Source organism: Sciurus carolinensis, chromosome 12, assembly GCF_902686445.1.
Source record: "Sciurus carolinensis chromosome 12, mSciCar1.2, whole genome shotgun sequence".
NCBI classification, from domain to species: Eukaryota; Metazoa; Chordata; class Mammalia; order Rodentia; family Sciuridae; genus Sciurus; species Sciurus carolinensis.
Genome location: NC_062224.1, coordinates 57,349,821 through 57,370,044, shown reverse-complemented (window position 1 = coordinate 57,370,044; position 20,224 = coordinate 57,349,821). Strand labels below are relative to the sequence as shown.

The 20,224-nt window shown below is 31.9% G+C and overlaps 1 protein-coding gene across 8 annotated transcripts in view; it reads left to right on the top strand.

Moving 5' to 3' along the window:
• Cep170 (centrosomal protein 170) overlaps window positions 1-20,224 on the top strand; it is a 131,881-nt gene that overhangs the window by 83,950 nt on the left and 27,707 nt on the right. For 6 of the 8 annotated variants that reach the window (XM_047520483.1, XM_047520485.1, XM_047520481.1 and 3 more), the window contains 4 exons: window positions 4,161-4,310; window positions 6,691-6,817; window positions 9,537-11,354; window positions 17,156-17,390. In XM_047520483.1, coding sequence (XP_047376439.1) covers window positions 4,161-4,310; window positions 6,691-6,817; window positions 9,537-11,354; window positions 17,156-17,390 — 2,330 coding nt within the window. The remainder of the gene's footprint in view (window positions 1-4,160; window positions 4,311-6,690; window positions 6,818-9,536; window positions 11,355-17,155; window positions 17,391-20,224) is intronic. The other 2 variants (XM_047520487.1, XM_047520482.1) reach the window with 1 other exon arrangement.

Here is a 20,224-nt window from a genome sequence, read left to right as displayed (position 1 = left end):
TTAAATTTTTATTTTGACTCCTCACTTACTATATCAAAGTAAACCTAAAAAAAAACTTGACACGTCACTTACCATTATCCTTTTCATTTCTATGGGAAGGTTTTCTGAATTCTAACTGATATTTGAGTTTTTTACTCTAATACATAAGGTACTATGGCTATTAAATTATCATTTTGGTCTATACTATATTACCATATTTATTTGCATAAATCTTTCCCCTTTCCGTGGTCTCTACTTCCTGTCACAATAAGCAAGTTGCCTATATCTGAGGTTGTTGAATATAACAACATGAATGAGTATTTAATCTATGAAAGATTTGATATGCCACATTTCCTCTCCCCACTGTTCTTATTTTAGAATTGGAAAGTTTGGACTTTTTCTATATAGCTTTAACTTTTCAAGGACAATGGCAATAATGATAATATAGTAGTGAAAAAAATTGAACTGAAACTTTCTCATAGGCTTGGTTTGTATTGTACATGCTTTTATCGTCTGCAGAATGTTTACTTTCTTTAAATTTAAAACTAAATCTAAAATATAGTCTGTTTTTTACAAAACGTTAGTTTTAAATATAGTTCTTAAGAATGCTGCATGGTTCTTTCATGTGAATTTTCCTGTTTATTCATAAGCTTGTTCATTAGACATGTCTTTAAGAGTAAGGACTAAATGCTGGGCACAGTGGGGCATGCCTGTAATCCCAGTGACTTGGGAGGTTGAGGCAGGAGAATTGCAAATCCAAAGCCACCCTCAGCAACTTAGTGAGGCCCTGAGAAACTTAGCAAGACCCTGTCTCAAAATTAAACAAAAAATGGACTGGGGATGTGGCTCAGCGGTTAAGTGTCTGTGAGTTCAATCCCTGGTATTAAAAGAAAACAAAACAAACAAGCAAAAAAAGAGTAAGGACTAAGTCATACAGATATCTAAATCCCCTGTAGCAGTTAGCTCAGTAGCCTATAGTTAGTAAATACCATACCACAGTTGCTTAACATATGTATAGCTGTCTCTAATGCTTTAAGAATCCCATTTGTTTAGGATAGCCACTAATATATAAATATAAAATCCCAAACTGAGACTATATATAATATGCATACGTTCAGAGGTAAAGATTGAGAATATGCTCTGTGATCTAGGATAGGATGGGGAGGGAGGTGCTATGGAGGACATTAAAGCCATTCCTCACCTCCAAAATAAATGTTATTTTTAATTTCTCTTACAGTCCTGGGGATCAAACCCAGGCACTGTATGTGCTAGGCAAGTGTTCTATCACTGAGCTATAACCCTAGTTCTCAAAGAAGTTTTTTATTCTTGTACCCTACTCCTCATTCCTTCTGTTCCTACCCTAAAAGAATTAGAAACTGAGTGGTAACATGGAATGCAAGATTCCAATAGAGAGGAAGCATAAAAATTAGGTATCTAGATTCATCCTTTCCCCTACTATAGAACTCTAGCCTGAGAAGTCCCTGACTGGATAAGAGATCCAGATTTTATACTAAATAAGTTTGGGATTTTGATTGAAAAGGGAAGAGACTCATGAACCTGGGGCTAACATATAGCATTTGAAATACCTTGAACCACTTAGGAGGGAAGATGACAGGTAAGCAGCAGTCTATAAAGTTGGTAAATGAAGTGAAACATTAGAACTTACCTAGGGACAGAATCTAGAATAAAAGATGAAGAAACCTGGCAAACTTGGCCTTGCTCCAAGGAGTTCTATTGTTAGATATGGGTCAAATTGTGTGTGCTTTTTTAAATGTGTAAAGTACATTAGCTTTAAAGTACATAGACAATATAAATTCTTTATTTCTTCTTTGTTTTCACATAAAACTTGTCACAAGTCAATGTTTGTGTACCTGAAGTACACAAGTGTACAGAAGTGAACAGGTACAAATTTCAAGATGGATTGTTCAGTCATTACTATCATAAATTTTTCAAAATGCTACAAAATATGTGTGAAATCTGAAAACTTCTTTCCCTACATAGTAGTAGTTCCTGCCCTACCATTTGTTTTGAAAAGAAATAATTGTTACTTTCTTAATATATGTATAGCTGTCTATAATGCTTTAAAAGGAGTTTGTACAAAGTCATCTGAGTACTCTGTCCAACTTGGAGAACTCCCATTCTTCAAAGCATTAGTTCTTTGTGTGTCTTTTGTTGTATTTCAAAATAGTGTCAAAAGTGATTATATATTATTTGAAAATACTGGTGCTTAGGAGTTTAAAGAAATCAAGTTTTGAGTATGGATTAAAACTAAATTTCACCAAATCAGAAAATCACTGAGTGTTTCTAAATTAACATGCCAAAGAGATATAAAAATGTTAAGTACTCTTATGTGATTAATTTTACTTTCTATTTCCAAACTTGTCAGCTTTTTTCTAGAAATTATAAAAATTTTAAAAATTCAGTAAATTTTAAGTTCAGAGATTTTTGTGATGTGATTTTTAATGTTTTAAAACACATGAATCACTTGAATAGCTCAAGTTTGCTTTCTTTACAAATGGTCTAAAGGCAACCCAAGTATACTCAAGTATACTCAGTTTTTTTTACTGCTGTTTTTAAACTTAATTAATTTTAATGTTTAGCAGAACGAAGAATTTTTTTCTTTTGTTCACTGTGCTTCCATGTATTATTGAAATTCATATTGATTTAAAGTTAATAATTTACAATTTGCTCAAAGATAATTTAAATATTGAGTAGTTCAACAGAATATTAAATAATTCTTGAACAGAACAACATGGTTATACTTAAATATTAAGTAATAAGGCCATCTCATGGTAAAATTTCTAAGTTTTAGTGAATCTGAAATCTGGTACCTATTTACAATATGAACTTTAGAATTTTTATCAAATAGCTGTACTTTATGACTTTTAATTTTTTCTAGAAAATATTTTAGTGTAAGGTATTTTCACCTTCTTTTAGATAACAAAGGCTATCTTTGGCTAGTTCAAAATGTCCTTTCTACAAATTGCTGATTCAGATGCATAATTTTGGGGGTGCTGATTCAACTGCATAATTTTTGGAACCTGGGACTTTACACGTGCTATACAAAACTCTAACACTGAGTTACACCCCCAGCCCTATTTTTCTTTATTGTAATAATCAGAGCCACAAATAATAGCTGCAAAGAATAAGCATTGGGAACAAAGTGGGTACTTAATAAAATGAAATGTTAAAGTTGATATGACCAAAACTTTTTCTAGTTTGGCAATATCCATGACCTTTCATGTGCCAGGAAATAAGTAAAACTCATTCCCACCAATAAAAAGCACATGAATATTTGTTTCCACATTTAGAACTTTTCAAAGGTGTTGACCATTGACAACCGATTATTGAAAAGGCTGATCTCTGTGAATAGGCCTAGGGACCTCCATTTCACACAAAGGTCTTAAGTAATTGTTAGGCGAATAAAGTTTGAGAATAATGCTAAACTCTGTGCCACGATCATACAATAAAATCTGTTACTGGCATCAGAGAAAATAATATGTATACATTTAACCCATATGTAAATATTAAACACTTAATAAGGAAGGAAAAGACAAAAAGAATCATGTTTATAGTTTTTCTACATGCTTCTTGAAAAAAATAGACCAGCTGGGCATGGTGGCACACACCTACAATCCCAGAGGCCTGGAAGACTGAGGCAGGAGGAACATGAGTTCAAAGCCAGCCTCAGCAGAAGCAAGGCACTAAGCAATTCAGTGAGACCCTGTCTCTAAGTAAAATACAAAATAGGGCTGGGGATGTGGCTCAGTGATCGAGTGCCACTGAGTTCAGTCCCTGGTACCAAAAAAAAAAAAAAAGTAAAGAAACAAGTTGAAGAGGTACTCTTTCCTAACTCTGCCTTATTGCAATGTTTAACAAAATTATTCAGGTATTTTAACAACAAATATAAGATCCTGAATGTTTCTGATTTTTATCAACCAGAAATTTACTAAATGTTAAGAAAGTATAGTCACAATAACATAAACTACAATGGCCTCTTTTCTTCTTCAGCTACACTCCAGTGGATGTTATTATTACAAAAAGTTTTCCTTGTTATTAAAATTGAAGTCAAAGTTCATTTATAATATGTTTTATTTGCCTCTGCAGTTAATATGAAATTCACTTGTTAATATATTGCTCAGACTTTCATTTTCACTTGCGTAATTATTTTTTCCTTCTAGGTGTTTGGAGTAGATGACAATCAGGATTATAATAGACCTATTATCAATGAAAAGCATAAAGATCTGATAAAAGAGTGGGCTCTTAGTTCTGCTTCAGTAGTAATGGAAGAACGAAAACCACTGAGTACATCTGTATTTCATAACTCAGAGGTATGCATCTCTCTTGGGTACTTAGTTCTTTATATACATAAAGTATAAACTTTCATCATTTGTAAATTTTAAGTAATTGATTTATTTGCCTTGTGAAACTTACAAAAACTAAAATTTCACACATTTTTCATTTCCAATGAAAACCTTAACACCATAGCTTAGTGTTTATTATGTTCTTTTAAATTAGTATTTTTTTAAGGGAGGAAAATATTTTAGTAAGCCATTAACAAGCTATATGCTCACTGTTCTAATTGGCATTCTGAGACAAAATATGAAATGTGCACCTTATACTTTCTAGGAAGTTTGTGTTTGTAATTGAAAGACTCACCATGTCAGGAAACGTGAAAGGTACTATCTGATAAATACATCTTATAGAGCTTAGTAAGTGCAGTATAGCCTGGATTGTAGTTAGAATGTGAGATTAATTAAGAATGATTTGGTATCAAAATTTCATTAAAATTTGGTATTTCAAAAAGAAATGTAAAACATCTCTATAAATCTAAAGTATTATTTATTATTATTCAGATAATAAGAGCCTAACATTCAGCAGAGCCTGCAATTTGCCATTTTACAAGTAAGGAAATTGAAGTAACAAAGAAATTTACTTAGCCAGGGTCTTACGACTAATAGTTTGTGGAGCTAGAGTTTGAACCTTAAACAACTTTGTTTTCTTCATTCATTCGTTTATGTATTATGCTGTATTATTTCTTAGGACAAGAACTAATTTATGATATATGAATAGTAAAGAAATATAAAGAATAAATAAAAGGAAAGTATAAGGCATAACATTTTATTTATATTTGCATGAAATGTAAGTAAAATATTTTAGAGACAGGTAAATAAACTTGCATGTTTGCTTATCAGTGTTAAAATTATCTGTGTGATTTATTATTTCCTTAAAACTGTCAAAACAATTACTGCATTTTAGTATTCTTTATTTCCCTTTGAAAGAATTTTTATTTTGGTTTCTTATTTATAAGGTTTAATTTATTTATTAAAAGCAGGTGATTGTTATTTAAGGCAATATGCTAATATTTTGATTAATTCAGGAAGGGTTTTCGTGAATATAACTTTAAATAGACTCCTTACTCTCTTCTCTATCCCCTCTATGCATGCCAAATAAAATTTATATAGCCCCAGTATGTTTCTGCCTTTGTAGGAGTCACCTATTTGGCCATTAGAATTCTTCCCAGAATGGTTCTGCATAAGTGGATTCTCCTCCCCTGTTGTGGACATTCTTAGCTTGGTGCACTTAGCTTGGTACTGCCTTTGGTACTCATAAATGTGGGTATGCACCACAAAAACGTAGAAGGAAATTCAAAGTTTCATCAGGCTTTGGTATCCTTAGGTTACACTATATGTATGTTATTGTCTATATAACTATTTTAACCTACTTTCTTAAGATCAATCATACAATGTATGAAATCTTTAACTTCATCACTATGTAGCTTATTCATCATTAAACATATAGTAAATCTGATACTTTGAATAAAATATTTATTTCAAATAGTTCAAAATAAACTTTTTGTCATAGCATTCCATTCCCTAGTTATCATGTAATTCAACATGAAGCCCTGGCTTGGATTTTTTTTTAGCGAAAAGTATTATATTTAGGATTTATATATTTTTTACATATGTCCCCTAGATCTTCCAAATTGTCCAAATTACCCTGTTCCTAAGAATTAGCAACATACGTCCATTAGTCTATGGAACCATATAATGAATTAAGTTCTGTTTCACACTTAAGTTTTCAAAAATCACTTAAGAAAAGATCTAAACATAGGCAGGTCTAGGTTCAGAGTGGTATAAAATAATTAGTAAAGACTGAAGTTTCTAGTTTTTTTTGGTAATCTTAAAGTTTTGTATAGAGAAGTCTAAAGGTTTGGGTTTTGAAATCACTGAGGACATGACCTAATAGTTTTAATACTTCCTGAGACCTAGAGCCAATCTGAATTTTAGAGATATTTGGAGGGCAAGATAAGAAGTTGGGAACAGGTCTTTAGACTCCCTGTTCTCTCCAATGGATTCAGGACTAATCACATATCTGTCCATAAAGCTATGGTATATATCGATGCTGATCTAGCAACCCAGTAAATTTCAAACTCCAAAAATTATTTTGATGCTGTTGCTAGTATTTCAGAAGTAACAAAAATTATACTCCATTTGCAGTAAATAATAAAATATTGTAGTTAAAAGAGATACCTAGAGAACTTTCATTCTATATATGAGAAAATTTAATAAATGATAATAAAATAAGGTGAGGTTTATGACTTTGTATGGCTATAAAAAACGTTCCTGTGACTAAATAAAACACTTTCAAGAGAATCAGATTTGACCATACTGTATTATTTCATTGCCTTGTTTTTTATTCTCTTTTCAGGAAGGCATATCTTCATCTGGAAGCAAACGTTGGGTTTCACAGTGGGCTAGTTTGGCTGCTAATCATACAAGACATGATCAAGAAGAAAGAATAATGGAATTATCTGCACCTGTTCCTTTAGAAAATGGTATTTTCCTTTCTTCCTCCTCTTCCTCCCCTTTGTTTTCTTTTTTCTTGCCTCTTTCTATTTTTGTGAGTCATATATCAGTTTTTTAAAAAGAGCTAAATTTATATAGCAAGAAATAAATCTAAGTAAGCATTCACATAATCTATGCTTGTATTGCAAATATGATTTCTCTAACAAGTAAAAAACTGATTTTTATTAGATACCTTGTATTTTAAGGGGTTTGAAGCAGTGGAAAATTTCCAAATAGTAATAATAATGATGGGGATAGAATGCAGAGCCTCACACCTGCTACGTTAGGCAAGCACTCAACCACTGAGTTACAACCCCAGCCCCAGAAGTATTTATTTTAAACATTTTGTGTCCTTCATAAGTTAAAACTTCTAAAGACAGATGGATACTGGTTAGAATTTAATAGTTTATTCTGAGGAAATTTTTTTAGTTATAAATTTCTGCTATTAAATTATGGTTTTAAAAGTTTGTGTTTTTACTTTTAAGTAAAAGTTCTTCCTACCCTTGATAAGTCAATATTTTAGGGATAATATAATTTTATTTTGATTAATGATACAAATATCATTAAAGTATAAACCTAAATGAAGATAATAATTCATAGATGAAGCATTACATATATGAACTTATCTATATTACATATACATATTTTTAAATGATGATTTGTTTCACATTTTATTTATAAATTATAATATCACTTATGCCTTAAGTATGCACAAATATAAACTGTCATTTTACAATTTAAACAATTAAAATTTTAAAAAATTATCCAAGGTGAAGACATACTTAGGGTTAAGAAAGAAACCTTTTAAGAAATTACGCTCAAGGAAAACTAATATGTGGCTTTTTTTTAGTCTGTATTTATAAATTTGTTCTTCTTGGAAATGCAATTTTTCCTCCCTCTGGCTTATGGCATCCCAAAAACCTATTTTAAGAATTTTTTAAACGTTATTTAATTCAGTATTTAAAAAAGCTACATAACAGTGTACTAGAAAAACTAACATTTATCATAGAAACTAGAAGTAATTGGTAGTATTACCAAAATTCTTTGAAGAGAGCAGAGTCATCTGCAAATTGATTCACATAAACTGGTCACCATTTGGGGGGAGAAAAGAAGGACTAGATAAATTTACCAAGGAACCTATAGTAAAATTATTGCGTATTAGCTGTGAAAAGCAAAATTCTATCCTTATAAAAAATAACAGACAACTTAGCTTTCATGATCTTATTTCTATTTTATCATGTTTTAAGTGAATTTCTTTAGATAAGGTGATAAATTCACTTAAATCCTAAAATATTCCTCATAAGCCTATACTGAGTGTGTTTTAGGAGCAGGATAGTGTGGTAAATATTAGAGAAAATACAAAAATATAAAATCATCATTGCGTTTTAGATTTGGTAGTTAGCACAAAGGAGGTGAGACATGTAAACATGCAAGAATAAACAAAATAAGATATAGCATGATTAATTATAGCATGATTAAAGTTAAATTGGTCAGTTTGACAAGTAGTTTTCTACATCATAACCACTGTATTGCTATGAAATTTAAATGCTGCCCTTTTAGGGTTATAAAGAAGAAAAAAGACCCACAGAAGCTTTATGATTTTCACCCCATTTATTCCTAAAAAATTAGAATGCTTTATATGTTGATTTATATTTCTCAGAAAAACCTGCCTTTTTTGTCAGAGATACATTCTATTTTTAACATTAACATTTTCCTTAAGTATTCTCAAATTCTCCCAAATATCCAAGTATATATTTATTATTAACTTCTGCTTATTTGAATAAAAGAAAGCAGTTGTGTATTTCTGTGAGTGGTTTTAATCTACCAGAAAACTATGGTTTAAAAATCCCTCAGTTTGTAAAATTGTGACACATCCTGTCCTTTTCTCATAATTTAAAAATTATTTTAATTAGCTTTGGATTTAAAAAAAACAAATGTTGTTAAGGTTAGTATTTCTCATTTACTTAGAAAATCTAAGCTTTCATTTCAAGTAGATAATAATGCACATTAAAAGGTATATTGTTATTTTTTGCTATGTAATTGAATGTATAGATAATAAACAATATTTATCAGGCATTCTCTGTGTAATTCTGTAACATAACAGATTCTGTTTTTTTTTTATTTTTATCATACTTAAGGATGGAAAGTCACAAAAGAAAGAATGACCATAGTGAACTTCTTACAGATATAGGGATGATTCTTGCACACCCTGGTTCTGGTTAATGAAAATGTATTATATACTAGAAAATTGCTAAGAGAGTAGACTCTAAATAATCTTACCACACAAAAAAGAATAAGTTTAATGAGAGGTAATGGATATGTAAATCAGCTTGATTTAACATACATTACAATGCCGTTTACAATGGCATACATTGTAACGCATGCATATATTCAGAACATCATGTTGTATACCATAAATATATATACAGTTTTTGACAATTAAAAAAATATATTGGAAGGAGAAAAAGAACCTGATGGTTCTGATTTTCATTTTATACATTTGCTTTCCTGAATCTTCTGTACATAGGCAGATTATTAGTCTGTGCAGCTTGGAATTATACTTCTTTTAAAACTATTTAGTCACAATGATGGTTCATCTATTTTATACTTGTCATTTTTAAACTTACAGTTCAAAATCAAATGTAATATGATAACACTTTGATTTTTATTTTTCACTCTCATTTCTTCATTGTGATTTTTATTTTACAGAGACAGATATTGGTGAATCTGGCATTTCACTGAAAAGAACTGGATCTGTAGCTTCCTTGGCTGGGCAGGGAGAAAGAAGGAGACGAACTCTTCCCCAACTTCCAAATGAAGACAAGTCTCTTGACAGCTCTAGAGCAAAGATTATAGCACAGAGGTCAGAAATAGGAGAAAAGCAAGACACAGAACTGCAGGAGAAAGAAACACCAACAGTGGTACACCAGAAAGATAAACAAGATGCTGACAGAGCTCTGAATAAAGTGAACAGGACAGTAAATGGTGGAGATAATAAAGTCCTGCCTCACATAGGCAGCTCTTCTCCTGGGAAGGAGAGGAGTGAAACTGATAAGGAAGCTTCTTTAGTAAAGCAGACATTAGCAAAAATTCAGCAGCAACAAGAACAGAAGGAGCAGGCCCAGTGGACACCTGCTAAATTAGCTTCAAAAAATGTTTCAGGTCAGATAGATAAATGCAGGGAAGAAACTTCTAAACAAGAGTCCCAACCTCCAGACAAAATTCCAGGACATTCTACAAGCAAAGGAGAAAGGGCGATACAAAATGAGAGCAAGAGAAGAAAAGCTGAGGAAATTCTGAAAAGTCAGACTTCAAAGGGAGGAGACAAGAAAGAATCCTCCAAGTCTTTAGTGCGACAAGGGAGCTTCACTATAGAAAAACCTAGCCCAAATATACCTATAGAACTTATTCCTCATATAAATAAACAGACTTCATCTACTCCCCCTTCTTTAGCATTAACATCTGTAAATAGACTACGAGAAAGAAGTGACTCTTTGGATACTGATTCTAGTATGGACACAACCCTTATTTTAAAAGACACAGAAGCAGTAATGGCTTTTCTAGAAGCTAAATTGCGTGAAGATAATAAAACTGATGAAGGCCCAGATACTCCCAGTTATAATAGAGACAATTCTATTTCACCAGAATCTGATGTGGATACAGCTAGTACAATCAGTCTGGTTACTGGAGAGACTGAAAGAAAGTCAACCCAAAAGCGAAAGAGTTTCACTAGCCTCTATAAAGATAGATGTTCCACAAATTCTCCTTCCAAAGATGTAACTAAATCATCATCTTCGGGTGCTAGGGAGAAAATAGAAAAGAAAACAAAAAGTCGTTCCTCGGATGTAGGTTCAAGATCAGATGGTCGTAAATTTGTACAGTCCAGTGGAAGAATAAGACAGCCTTCAGTAGACTTAACGGATGATGACCAAACCTCCAGTGTACCTCATTCTGCTATCTCTGATATTATGTCATCTGATCAAGAAACTTATTCCTGTAAATCTCATGGAAGGACTCCACTTACCTCAACTGATGAGCATGTACATTCCAAACTGGAAGGAGGTAAAGGAACAAAATCTAAGACTTCTCCTGTAGCATCTGGTTCATCCAGTAAGTCAACTACTCTTCCAAGGCCACGACCTACCAGGACTTCCCTCTTGCGCAGAGCACGACTTGGTGAAGCTTCAGACAGTGAACTTGCTGATGCCGACAAAGCATCTGTTGCTTCTGAAGTATCCACAACAAGTTCTACATCTAAGCCACCCACAGGAAGGCGCAATATTTCTAGGATTGATTTATTGGCTCAGCCTCGTAGAACACGGCTTGGCTCATTATCAGCTCGTAGTGACTCTGAAGCAACAATATCTAGAAGTAGTGCCTCTTCACGTACTGCAGAAGCCATCATTAGAAGTGGAGCCAGATTAGTACCATCAGATAAATTTTCTCCTAGAATTAGAGCTAACAGTATCTCTCGACTGTCGGACTCCAAGGTCAAAAGTATGACCTCAACTCATGGCTCTCCTTCAGGTAAATTGAGTCCAGATTTTTAATAACATTAGCATGTTCTGTTTGGGAGCTCATCTTTTAAGAATTGGATTACTAGTTGTTGTCTTTCCAAAATATTCAAGAGACAGGTTTTGTTTTCCTATAAAAATAATTGCATTTAGTTTAATAAATGGAAAGATCAAAAGTTAATATACTTCCAATTAAAGTCCTGGGGAAAAATAATGATTTAAAAATTATACATGGGAATGATTTAGGCATTTTAATTTTTCAGTTGGTGACAGTTGGATTCGTGTATCAGGAGGATTACATAGGGAATTACTGTCTGGCTTAAATAATAGGAATTAGTATTGTACTTTTAAAAGCATGTGTTTAACTTTTAAATATCCTCACTTACTCCAAAGTCCTTATGAACCTGAAGAAAAATAGGATGCCATTTATTAGTTCTTTTAGAGCTAAATGAAATAATCAGTATTTTTTTTCTCCTTTTTTTTTGTCCACTTTGAAATGTCTCATGTACTTGTACATTTTGAAGTTACATTTGTTTGTGGTTGAAACCAGTGAAAACTAACTCTTAATTTATTTCAGTAGAAGAGGATGGATTCATGGGGCAATCACTAAGTACATGTTGGTCAAAGTAGGCTGTAGAAATTTAGCTAATTGTGAGCATTATTTCATAAAGTGCTATTATGGCATTTAGCTATAGTAATTATCTATAATTGAATGTAGTAACTACAAAATTTCTTATTCCTCACCAGAATTTAACTGCTTTGGGCATTTTTGTCTTTTTATGCATATCATATTCAGAGCTAAAGCCACTGAGAATACATGGTGACTAGAGTTATGTGTGTATCTTGTAAGCATGGTCTTATTACTTCATAATGAGCCTCATATACGGGTGTGGCTGAAAAGGCCAGCTGGGGAGACAAGCTGTTAAAAGACTAGAAGATTTATGATTATTGTCAGTCAACAAGCATCTAAGTGAGCCCTAAGTTTTGAGTTGAGAGTGGAAGAAAAGTTGGTGTGCAATTTTATCTTTTTAATTGTTTGCTTTACATCTACCACAATATCTCCTACAAGACCCCAAGTTAACGGTACTTTATATACATATATATATATATATATATAAATTTAAATATATACATTTTTCACCTTCTAATCGTCCCCTTTGCTGCTTTCCTCCATCTATTTACCATTAAATCTCTGCTGGTCAGGGGTTTTGATAATGACAGTCATAGTCTGTGGTAGGAATGGATATAGGCTGAAGCTAGAGAACATACAGTTATTGTTCCAAAAAGAATAGATGGCATTTTCCTTCTTACTCAAGACCTTGTTTCCACACTTCAAGCATTGGTTGGTTGTTTATGAATTTATTGTCAAGTATTTGAAAACTAACTACTATCTTTTGTTTGTGTTTATCCAGTATTGTTTGTTCTGTTCTTATGGCTCTACCTCTTCAATTCATATCTCCTTTATACTGCCTTTTATGATGAGTACCTGATAAAATTTCTTCTGCTACACTGCTTGCTTTATCACCTGATCTCCCTTAAGTACATCAGAATATTTAAGTATACTTCCATCATAATATAAGCTAACATAAGTTCTGTGTTATCAAAAAGCATAAACATAGAGCATGCATGGCTTAAGTTAATTCTTCCTCCAAGTTAAAAGCTAAAACAGAGCATTTATCAGATTTCCCCCCCAAACTTTGTTATATAGTCATAAATATACATGCAAAACATGTTTGTGATTTAGTATATCTTTAAAATATTCTGATATAGTATGAAGAAGCAATGTGTGGTTTCTGCCCCCCCCCCCCGCCTTTGTTACTCAGGATTGAACCCAAGGGGGCACTCTACCACTGAGCAGCATCTCCAACCCCTTTTAATTTTTTTATTTTGATACAGGGTCTTGCTGAGTTGCTAACTTACTGTTCTGTCTCAGTCTCCCAAATTGCTGTGATTACAGGAATTCTCCATCACATTTGGCTATATTTTCTGAAGTGTATTTGCTAAATCTGTAATTGTAATATGTTTTAGGGTAAACAAAGTTTAGATACATTAAAAGAAATCAGAGCATTCACAGATATATGATACTAATAACACTCTTTTCCTTTTTAAATCTCTAAACATCATGGATGGTAGTATGTTTTCATAATGAATATAGTAGTTTATTACTTCCACAAAAAGGGAGTTTTACACATTGTAGAAGTAAAATAAATTTCATAATAAATATTGTAACTAAAATAAGTTTAAAGTGAGTTTCAGAATTAAGACCTTCTTGAATTTTCTCTCATTTCAATTTATGTTCACTAACCTATAAACCTCTTAGACATTGACATTTCAGTACAAATATTCAGTTGAATGATCTATCATTAAGTGCTTTAGTAATATAGAGCTATCAGATAAGCCTAATCATATAAAATTAAATTTATTTCCATAAATTGGTTACTTAAGCTGAATCAAATTCACGATGTAAAATTTTTCTTCAACATAAGTAGATATCAGAAAAGCTTTCATTCCATGAGAAGTTGAAAATGTACTTTTTAAAAGTTAGTTTTATTAGAAATGAAAAAAAAAGACTCTTCTAACATTTAATTGGAAGATAGTTGGACTAGCAAAGAGTGAGTTTTGAACTATAGGAGTTGGTAGACTGCCCTGTACTTTGACATAAGCAATTATTTTGAACCCATTATTTTTAATCTATAAAGTAAATTTAGACTGTATAATATGTGAGATCATTTAGTTCTAAAATTTTATGAAATAAGGTTTAGGGGAAAGTTCAAAATATTTTAACTTGAAGTTTCTTCTGTATTCATTAAGTTGTGAGAAATTTTCTTCAGGTAAAATGGATAGCTGCTAATAGTTTAGAAGCAAAGATTAAGGAAAGCAGAAAGTTTTGAAAGTTAATTGAAAAATAACAGGTTAGAGGTTCTGGTATTGAACTCCCTTTCCCAGTCCCTTTCCCAATAGTTTCCATCTCACTCAGTCTGTTCTCTTTGTTATTATACAAAGTGGTATGCAGAGGCAACTTGAGCTTTTCTTTGTAGTATACCCTGTATGATACATTTTCCATTTATAAAGATAATCTCTAATTACTTGAAGATTTATTAATCATGTTTTCTTTTTTCTGTTTTACCATACTCATTTATTCTCCCATTTTGCCTTTAATTTTATTAGAACAAACCTAAAGGTGTTATCTCTCAATTTTTAAAATATATCTTATTCTTTTGGTTGCTTTTTAAAGATAATCTTAGATGCTTTAGTATTCTTACCTTTTACTTAGACCTTTAAAAATAGGTGGAAAGTTTGTGAACAGGGATTTTTTTCCTTTTATTGTTTTTCCTTAAAATGTAATTGTTTTATAATCTTGAGACTCAAAAAATTTAAAGTGTATCTTATTGACGATGGTGTTGTTAATGGTGATTATTTGCTGTGCTGGGGATTGAACAGGGGTGCTCTACCATTTAACTATACCCTCAGCCCTTTTCATTTTTTATTTTGAGACAAGTTGGCAAGTTGGCAAATCTGGAACTTGTCATCCCTACTGCCTTAGCTTCCTGAGTAGCTGGATTACAGGCATGCACTACTGTGCCCAACAAAAGTTAATTTTAATGTGACTCTACTTATATAATTTAACTTGATATTTAGCAAACATTAATAGCACTTGGTCTCAGTTTCTCATTCTGATTTCATATACTATGCCACTTATGAAATATATCAGCTATTGATACTATTCTAAGTACTTAGTATTCTAAGTAATTTAGTTTCATGATACTTATTTATTTTTCATTTATTCTGCAGTTTATTAAAACTATTTGTTACTGGTTTTCTTTTAAACACATTTTCAATTATAGGTATGTTGACAGTGGTTTCCCAATAATAAAACAGGAAATTTGAACTAACATAATATGATCTTTTTTTTATGTATGAATACTATAATGAGATAGCAATATAAATTCACATTTACCATTTAATGAAATGCCTTTATTGAAAAGTACAAATTGGTTCCCATATAGTTCTGATTTTTTTTTTTTTTGCCATGTCTAAAATCTCTTTGCTCTTATTTCCAAACTTTTTATAAAATTGTTTTCAAAAAGTCTCAGAGTAACTTTAATTTGTGGGAGTTTGCATATGCCTAGAAATGAGTGAATTTCTATCATGGTAAAAGTATTGTCTATGTTAATAAATTGCCATATAGAAATTGTGTCTAAGGTTCCCTTCAAGGAATCTGTTACTAATTACCTAAAGTTCTATATATGTATTTGTGTACACTTTTACATAAAACCATAAGCTTTCTGCCTATAATCATTCTCTTGTATTCATGAATCTACATCCAAACCCTAAGAGTTTCAAATAGAGTATGAATCAGGACAAATGAGTAGGCTCTAATTTATGCCATATTTCTTACTATAGATTTTTGTATTGAAAGCCAATGCTGGTGGCAGTGTATGTTAGTTTTATCTAAGAACCAGCTCAACCTTAAAAAGCCCCAGGCAAAAGCAGAGTTTTGGAAGAAAATACACGAAAGTTAAAAATTCTAGTGGAGAGGGATGAGGGAATTTTGGGTCTTACTAATCTACACAGTTTAGTATCTGTTTCTATTAGAGATAGGGACAAAGAGATTAGAGAAGAAAAAGAAAAACTCTTCCAGTATTAGTGACAACTGAAACTTATAGCAGGTCCTAGGGTTTTGTCATTTTAAATACCAAAATTATCTCGTGCTTTTTACTAGTTTTGAGCAAAGAAAATGGTTTCCATCTAGGAATTTATTCATTTCTTCAAAAATATTTATTAAATATTTACTAGCCAGACACATTGCTAAGTACTAGGTACAGTGGATTGAAAAGACATGGTTCCTACCTTTGTGAAATTTACCCTAAGTAAACCATTACCTGCTTTTTTTTTTTTTATCCTCTATTTATGCTTCACAAAGTTACTTGTATGTTTGATTTTCATATTAACAGTAGTAGTGAAGTGTGTGCATTAATTTGTCTTCTGGTTTTCTCAAATGTGTCAGCAATACCATTTTTAAACGTCTTTACTAACCTTGAATAAGAAAGTGATTGCCACTTTCTTTAATGTGACGATTCACGGTATCTCCTGTGCCTTAAATGTCAATTGTTGTGAGAATAGCTTGTAGTTTTGCTCTTTGTAGATTTTATGCCATTGTCTATTTTCACCATATGCTTTCAGTGTCAAAGCGGCAGAGTTGTACTGAAGATGCTTTGTTGTGTTTTTTACCATGTAAAAAGATTTTTTCCAACCATAGCATAACAGGATGTTGAATGACAGAGGTAATGTTTTTTTTTTCTGCCATAAAGGCATAATTTCCACAGCAGGAATTATGCACATTTGTATGTTGGGAAAAGAGGGTTTCTTATCATCTCCGTGTTGAAAGTCCATGTGGCATGAGGAAATCTTTTCCCTTGTTTTTATTTTTATTTTTGTTGTTGGTGTTGTTGCTGTCATTTTTAAAAATCCATATCTTTAATAAGAAATATTTGAAACTGAAAAATACTCAAACATGTATGAATAGAGCTTGCTTAGTTTTTTATCATTAATGAAATTTTTCATCTGAATGTTTATTCACTACAGAAAATGCCTTCTTTCGATTGTTTTTTATTATTCATTGTTTTTAATTCACCAAAGTGTAATGTTTCTATATTAAGGAGTAGTAGACTTATGGTTTTTGTGAGGTATGTGTGTCAGTTATTGAAAATTGTGCTGTGTGTGCGCTCTCATGGTGTTTTTGAAATCATTTTTATTTTATCTCCTTCAAATGATAACATAATAATTCTTTTTTTAATAATTAAACTAATTTAGTAAATTCAAGATGGAGGCGCTTTCCTACTGATTATGCTTCCACCTCAGAAGATGAATTTGGATCAAACCGTAATTCCCCTAAACATACCCGTCTACGTACTTCTCCAGCCCTGAAAACCACTCGCTTGCAGAGCACTGGATCAGCAATGCCTACTAGTTCTTCTTTCAAGCACCGGATTAAAGAACAGGAAGACTACATCCGAGACTGGACTGCTCATCGAGAAGAAATAGCCAGGTTGGTTTTAAAGATCTATCTTTAAGAGTTGAGGATTGTTATCAACATTTCAGCTTGCTAACAAAATTTAGCTTTTGCTTGATTTGTACTAGTAGTCTGAAGAAATGAAATCCATTGGTGATGATGAACTCTGTTGTCAGCAGAATTGCTATCCATCAGCTTTTTTCCTTTTATTTTTAATTTTTGTAATGCCAGTGGTACTAACATTTTGTAGAAGGTATTGTAGAATTATTTTGATCTCCTCCTTTTTTAATTTCAAGTAGAAATGCAGATAAATAAGTATGAATTTTGAAAGATAGTAAAGTATGAGCTCTTCATAATTACAAATTGTTTAGGCAATTTACTAATCAGGGTCCTTTTATTCTCCAAAGAGGTAATAGTCTACCTTTTAACATTAACACATTGTTAATGTTCTCTGGGGAGAATTAGTAGGCACATTTTTCCTTAATGAATTCACTAAGTATAATTATTTCAACCCTTAAATACATAAAAAATTATGATCATTTTGAATATAAAATAAGTAAATATTAAAACTTATTGCTCTAACCTTTAGATCATGTACAAAAAACAAATCTCATGCTGTGTATGATTGGTTATTTACTCTGGATGAGTGCCAAAGAGAGGTTCTACTCAAACAGATGTGATAGCAATTAAAAATACAAGGTTTTTTGTTTAAAGATTGTAAGGTTAAATTTTACTGCAGCATACCATATGTTACCCAAACATCTTCATCATTTACTTGCTAAAATTATTTCTACCCTATATAAGAAGTTAATTTTCAAGTTTTATATTTGGCAACATTATTAAAGGACATATATTTATCTAATAGTTCATAGATGCTTTTAAAACAGCAAGAAATGTTTACCATAATTTGTTGGTGGTTATCTCTTTTTTTTTTTTTTTTTTTTTTTTTTTTTTTTTTGGTCCTTGTTGATGTCTATGAATTGTGTTTTTCCTGGCTCATTAGTTTAATGTGCTGTTTAGGTTTTTGTTTTAGTGACTATTCACTTGTAATTACTTTTATATTTGGAGAATATGACCTAATCTTGTTGGGCTGTTTGAAACATTTTTGTTTTGCTATACTAATAACTTTTTATGAAACTAATTATTGAAGTATTTTAAGCCAGTTGTTCTCATTAGAAGAAAGGCATTTATATGCTTTGGGATCTATGAGTCATTATGGGCCCACAAAATGCTGGTAGTAAGAAAATCTTGATGCATTTTCTGTTCTTCTCTGCACAGCTGGTAACAGCAGGTCTTGTTCTTGTTTCATCATTTCCCTCATCCCACAAGGAAATATCCAGCTGCCGAAGGTCAGATGGTGCCTAAAGGAACTAAAATATATGTCCTTTTCCCCTCAAGAGGCCTCCCCTCAGCTCTCTCCAAACTAGAAAGACTGACAACCCTCCTTTTCTGGGCCTAACCCATTTGTTCTCCCAAATAGATTTTTGATAAAAAGGAGAAGTGGGAATATTGACTGTAATGTGCATTTTCACTTGGTTCTGTTTTGTTAGGTGCATTGTATTACTATTGTCTCTGTGTATTTTGTCATCTATAACAGGCCAAGGTATTCAGCCTCTAATAATTTCTCATGCCTTTTCCCTCTGAAATTTTGTTAGTGGCACTGTGCTATAAAACTCATTTTTGGGGTTTTAATTTTTCAAGGTGTATTTTCCAGCCACATACCTCAGAGAACAGTTTTTTGTTTGTTTGTTTTTGTTTTTTATGAAAATTTTCAAAGGCAAGGAAGGAAAGATAGAAGGTATGGAAGAAAACTAAGGTTGATATTTAATCTTCCAGTAGGGTAGTGACAAATTAGCTTAATATGAGAAAATTGTATTCAAAAGGCTATGAATGACAAACTAAACAGGATATAAGAAATACATTTTTTAAAAGGGACAACTACTGTCACTTGAAGAAACTTCACCTGCTGATTATTGATGAGTAATAAGTACACATACTTTAACTGAAAAGCGTAATTGATAATTTTAACTGATTAAAAAAAGTGGTTTTTGCTTGGCATATAATTTTGTTTAGAATGCAGGCTATTTCACTTTAACCAGCACTTTGTAAATCTCTATGTAGTTAATTCTTTGCCTGCATTTAAATTTAAAGCACATAAGCAAGGTCAATCTAGGATATAAAATGTATTAAATATAGTGCCATTTAGTTTTTCTTTTAGAATAGGGAACTCTTCTTCCAGGTACCCCTGATACATGTATTTTGGTAGCCCCTACCTCAATTTCTCTGTGATGATAGGGATGTAGATTTCAGATAGTAAGAATTCATTTGATTATATAGTTTTATGAATATTAGGGTAAACAGCTCCAAGAGTGCTTTTATAGATGACTTGAAAATTATATTAGACGATCATATCATTTCCATTTGAATCACAAGGTACTCAAAGATATTTCATTGTTTTAGGGCTGGGGAGACAGCTCAGCTGGTAGAGTGCTTGCTTTGCAAGCACAAGGTCCTGAGTTCAATCCTCAGTACCACAAAAAAAAAAAAAAAAAAGATATTTCATTGTTTTAGATTCATTACATATACCATTGTATCATTAAATTACATTTTTTGGAAAGAATTGTGGTTAACAGTATTTCATTTTAAGAATTGATGACAGTTCACTATTAGGTATGTTACACAGGAAGACTGAAAGATAAAACCAATGTAATATTTTATCCTAATGTCAACTGAGAGTATTATTTGCAAAGATGGTGTCTTATTTTTGTATCTGCCTTTCCAGTTCTGTTTTGGATCAAATTTACACAAATTTAGATTTTTTTAATATTATATATACATACAGTTCCCATCAAGTCAGCACTCCTATTAGC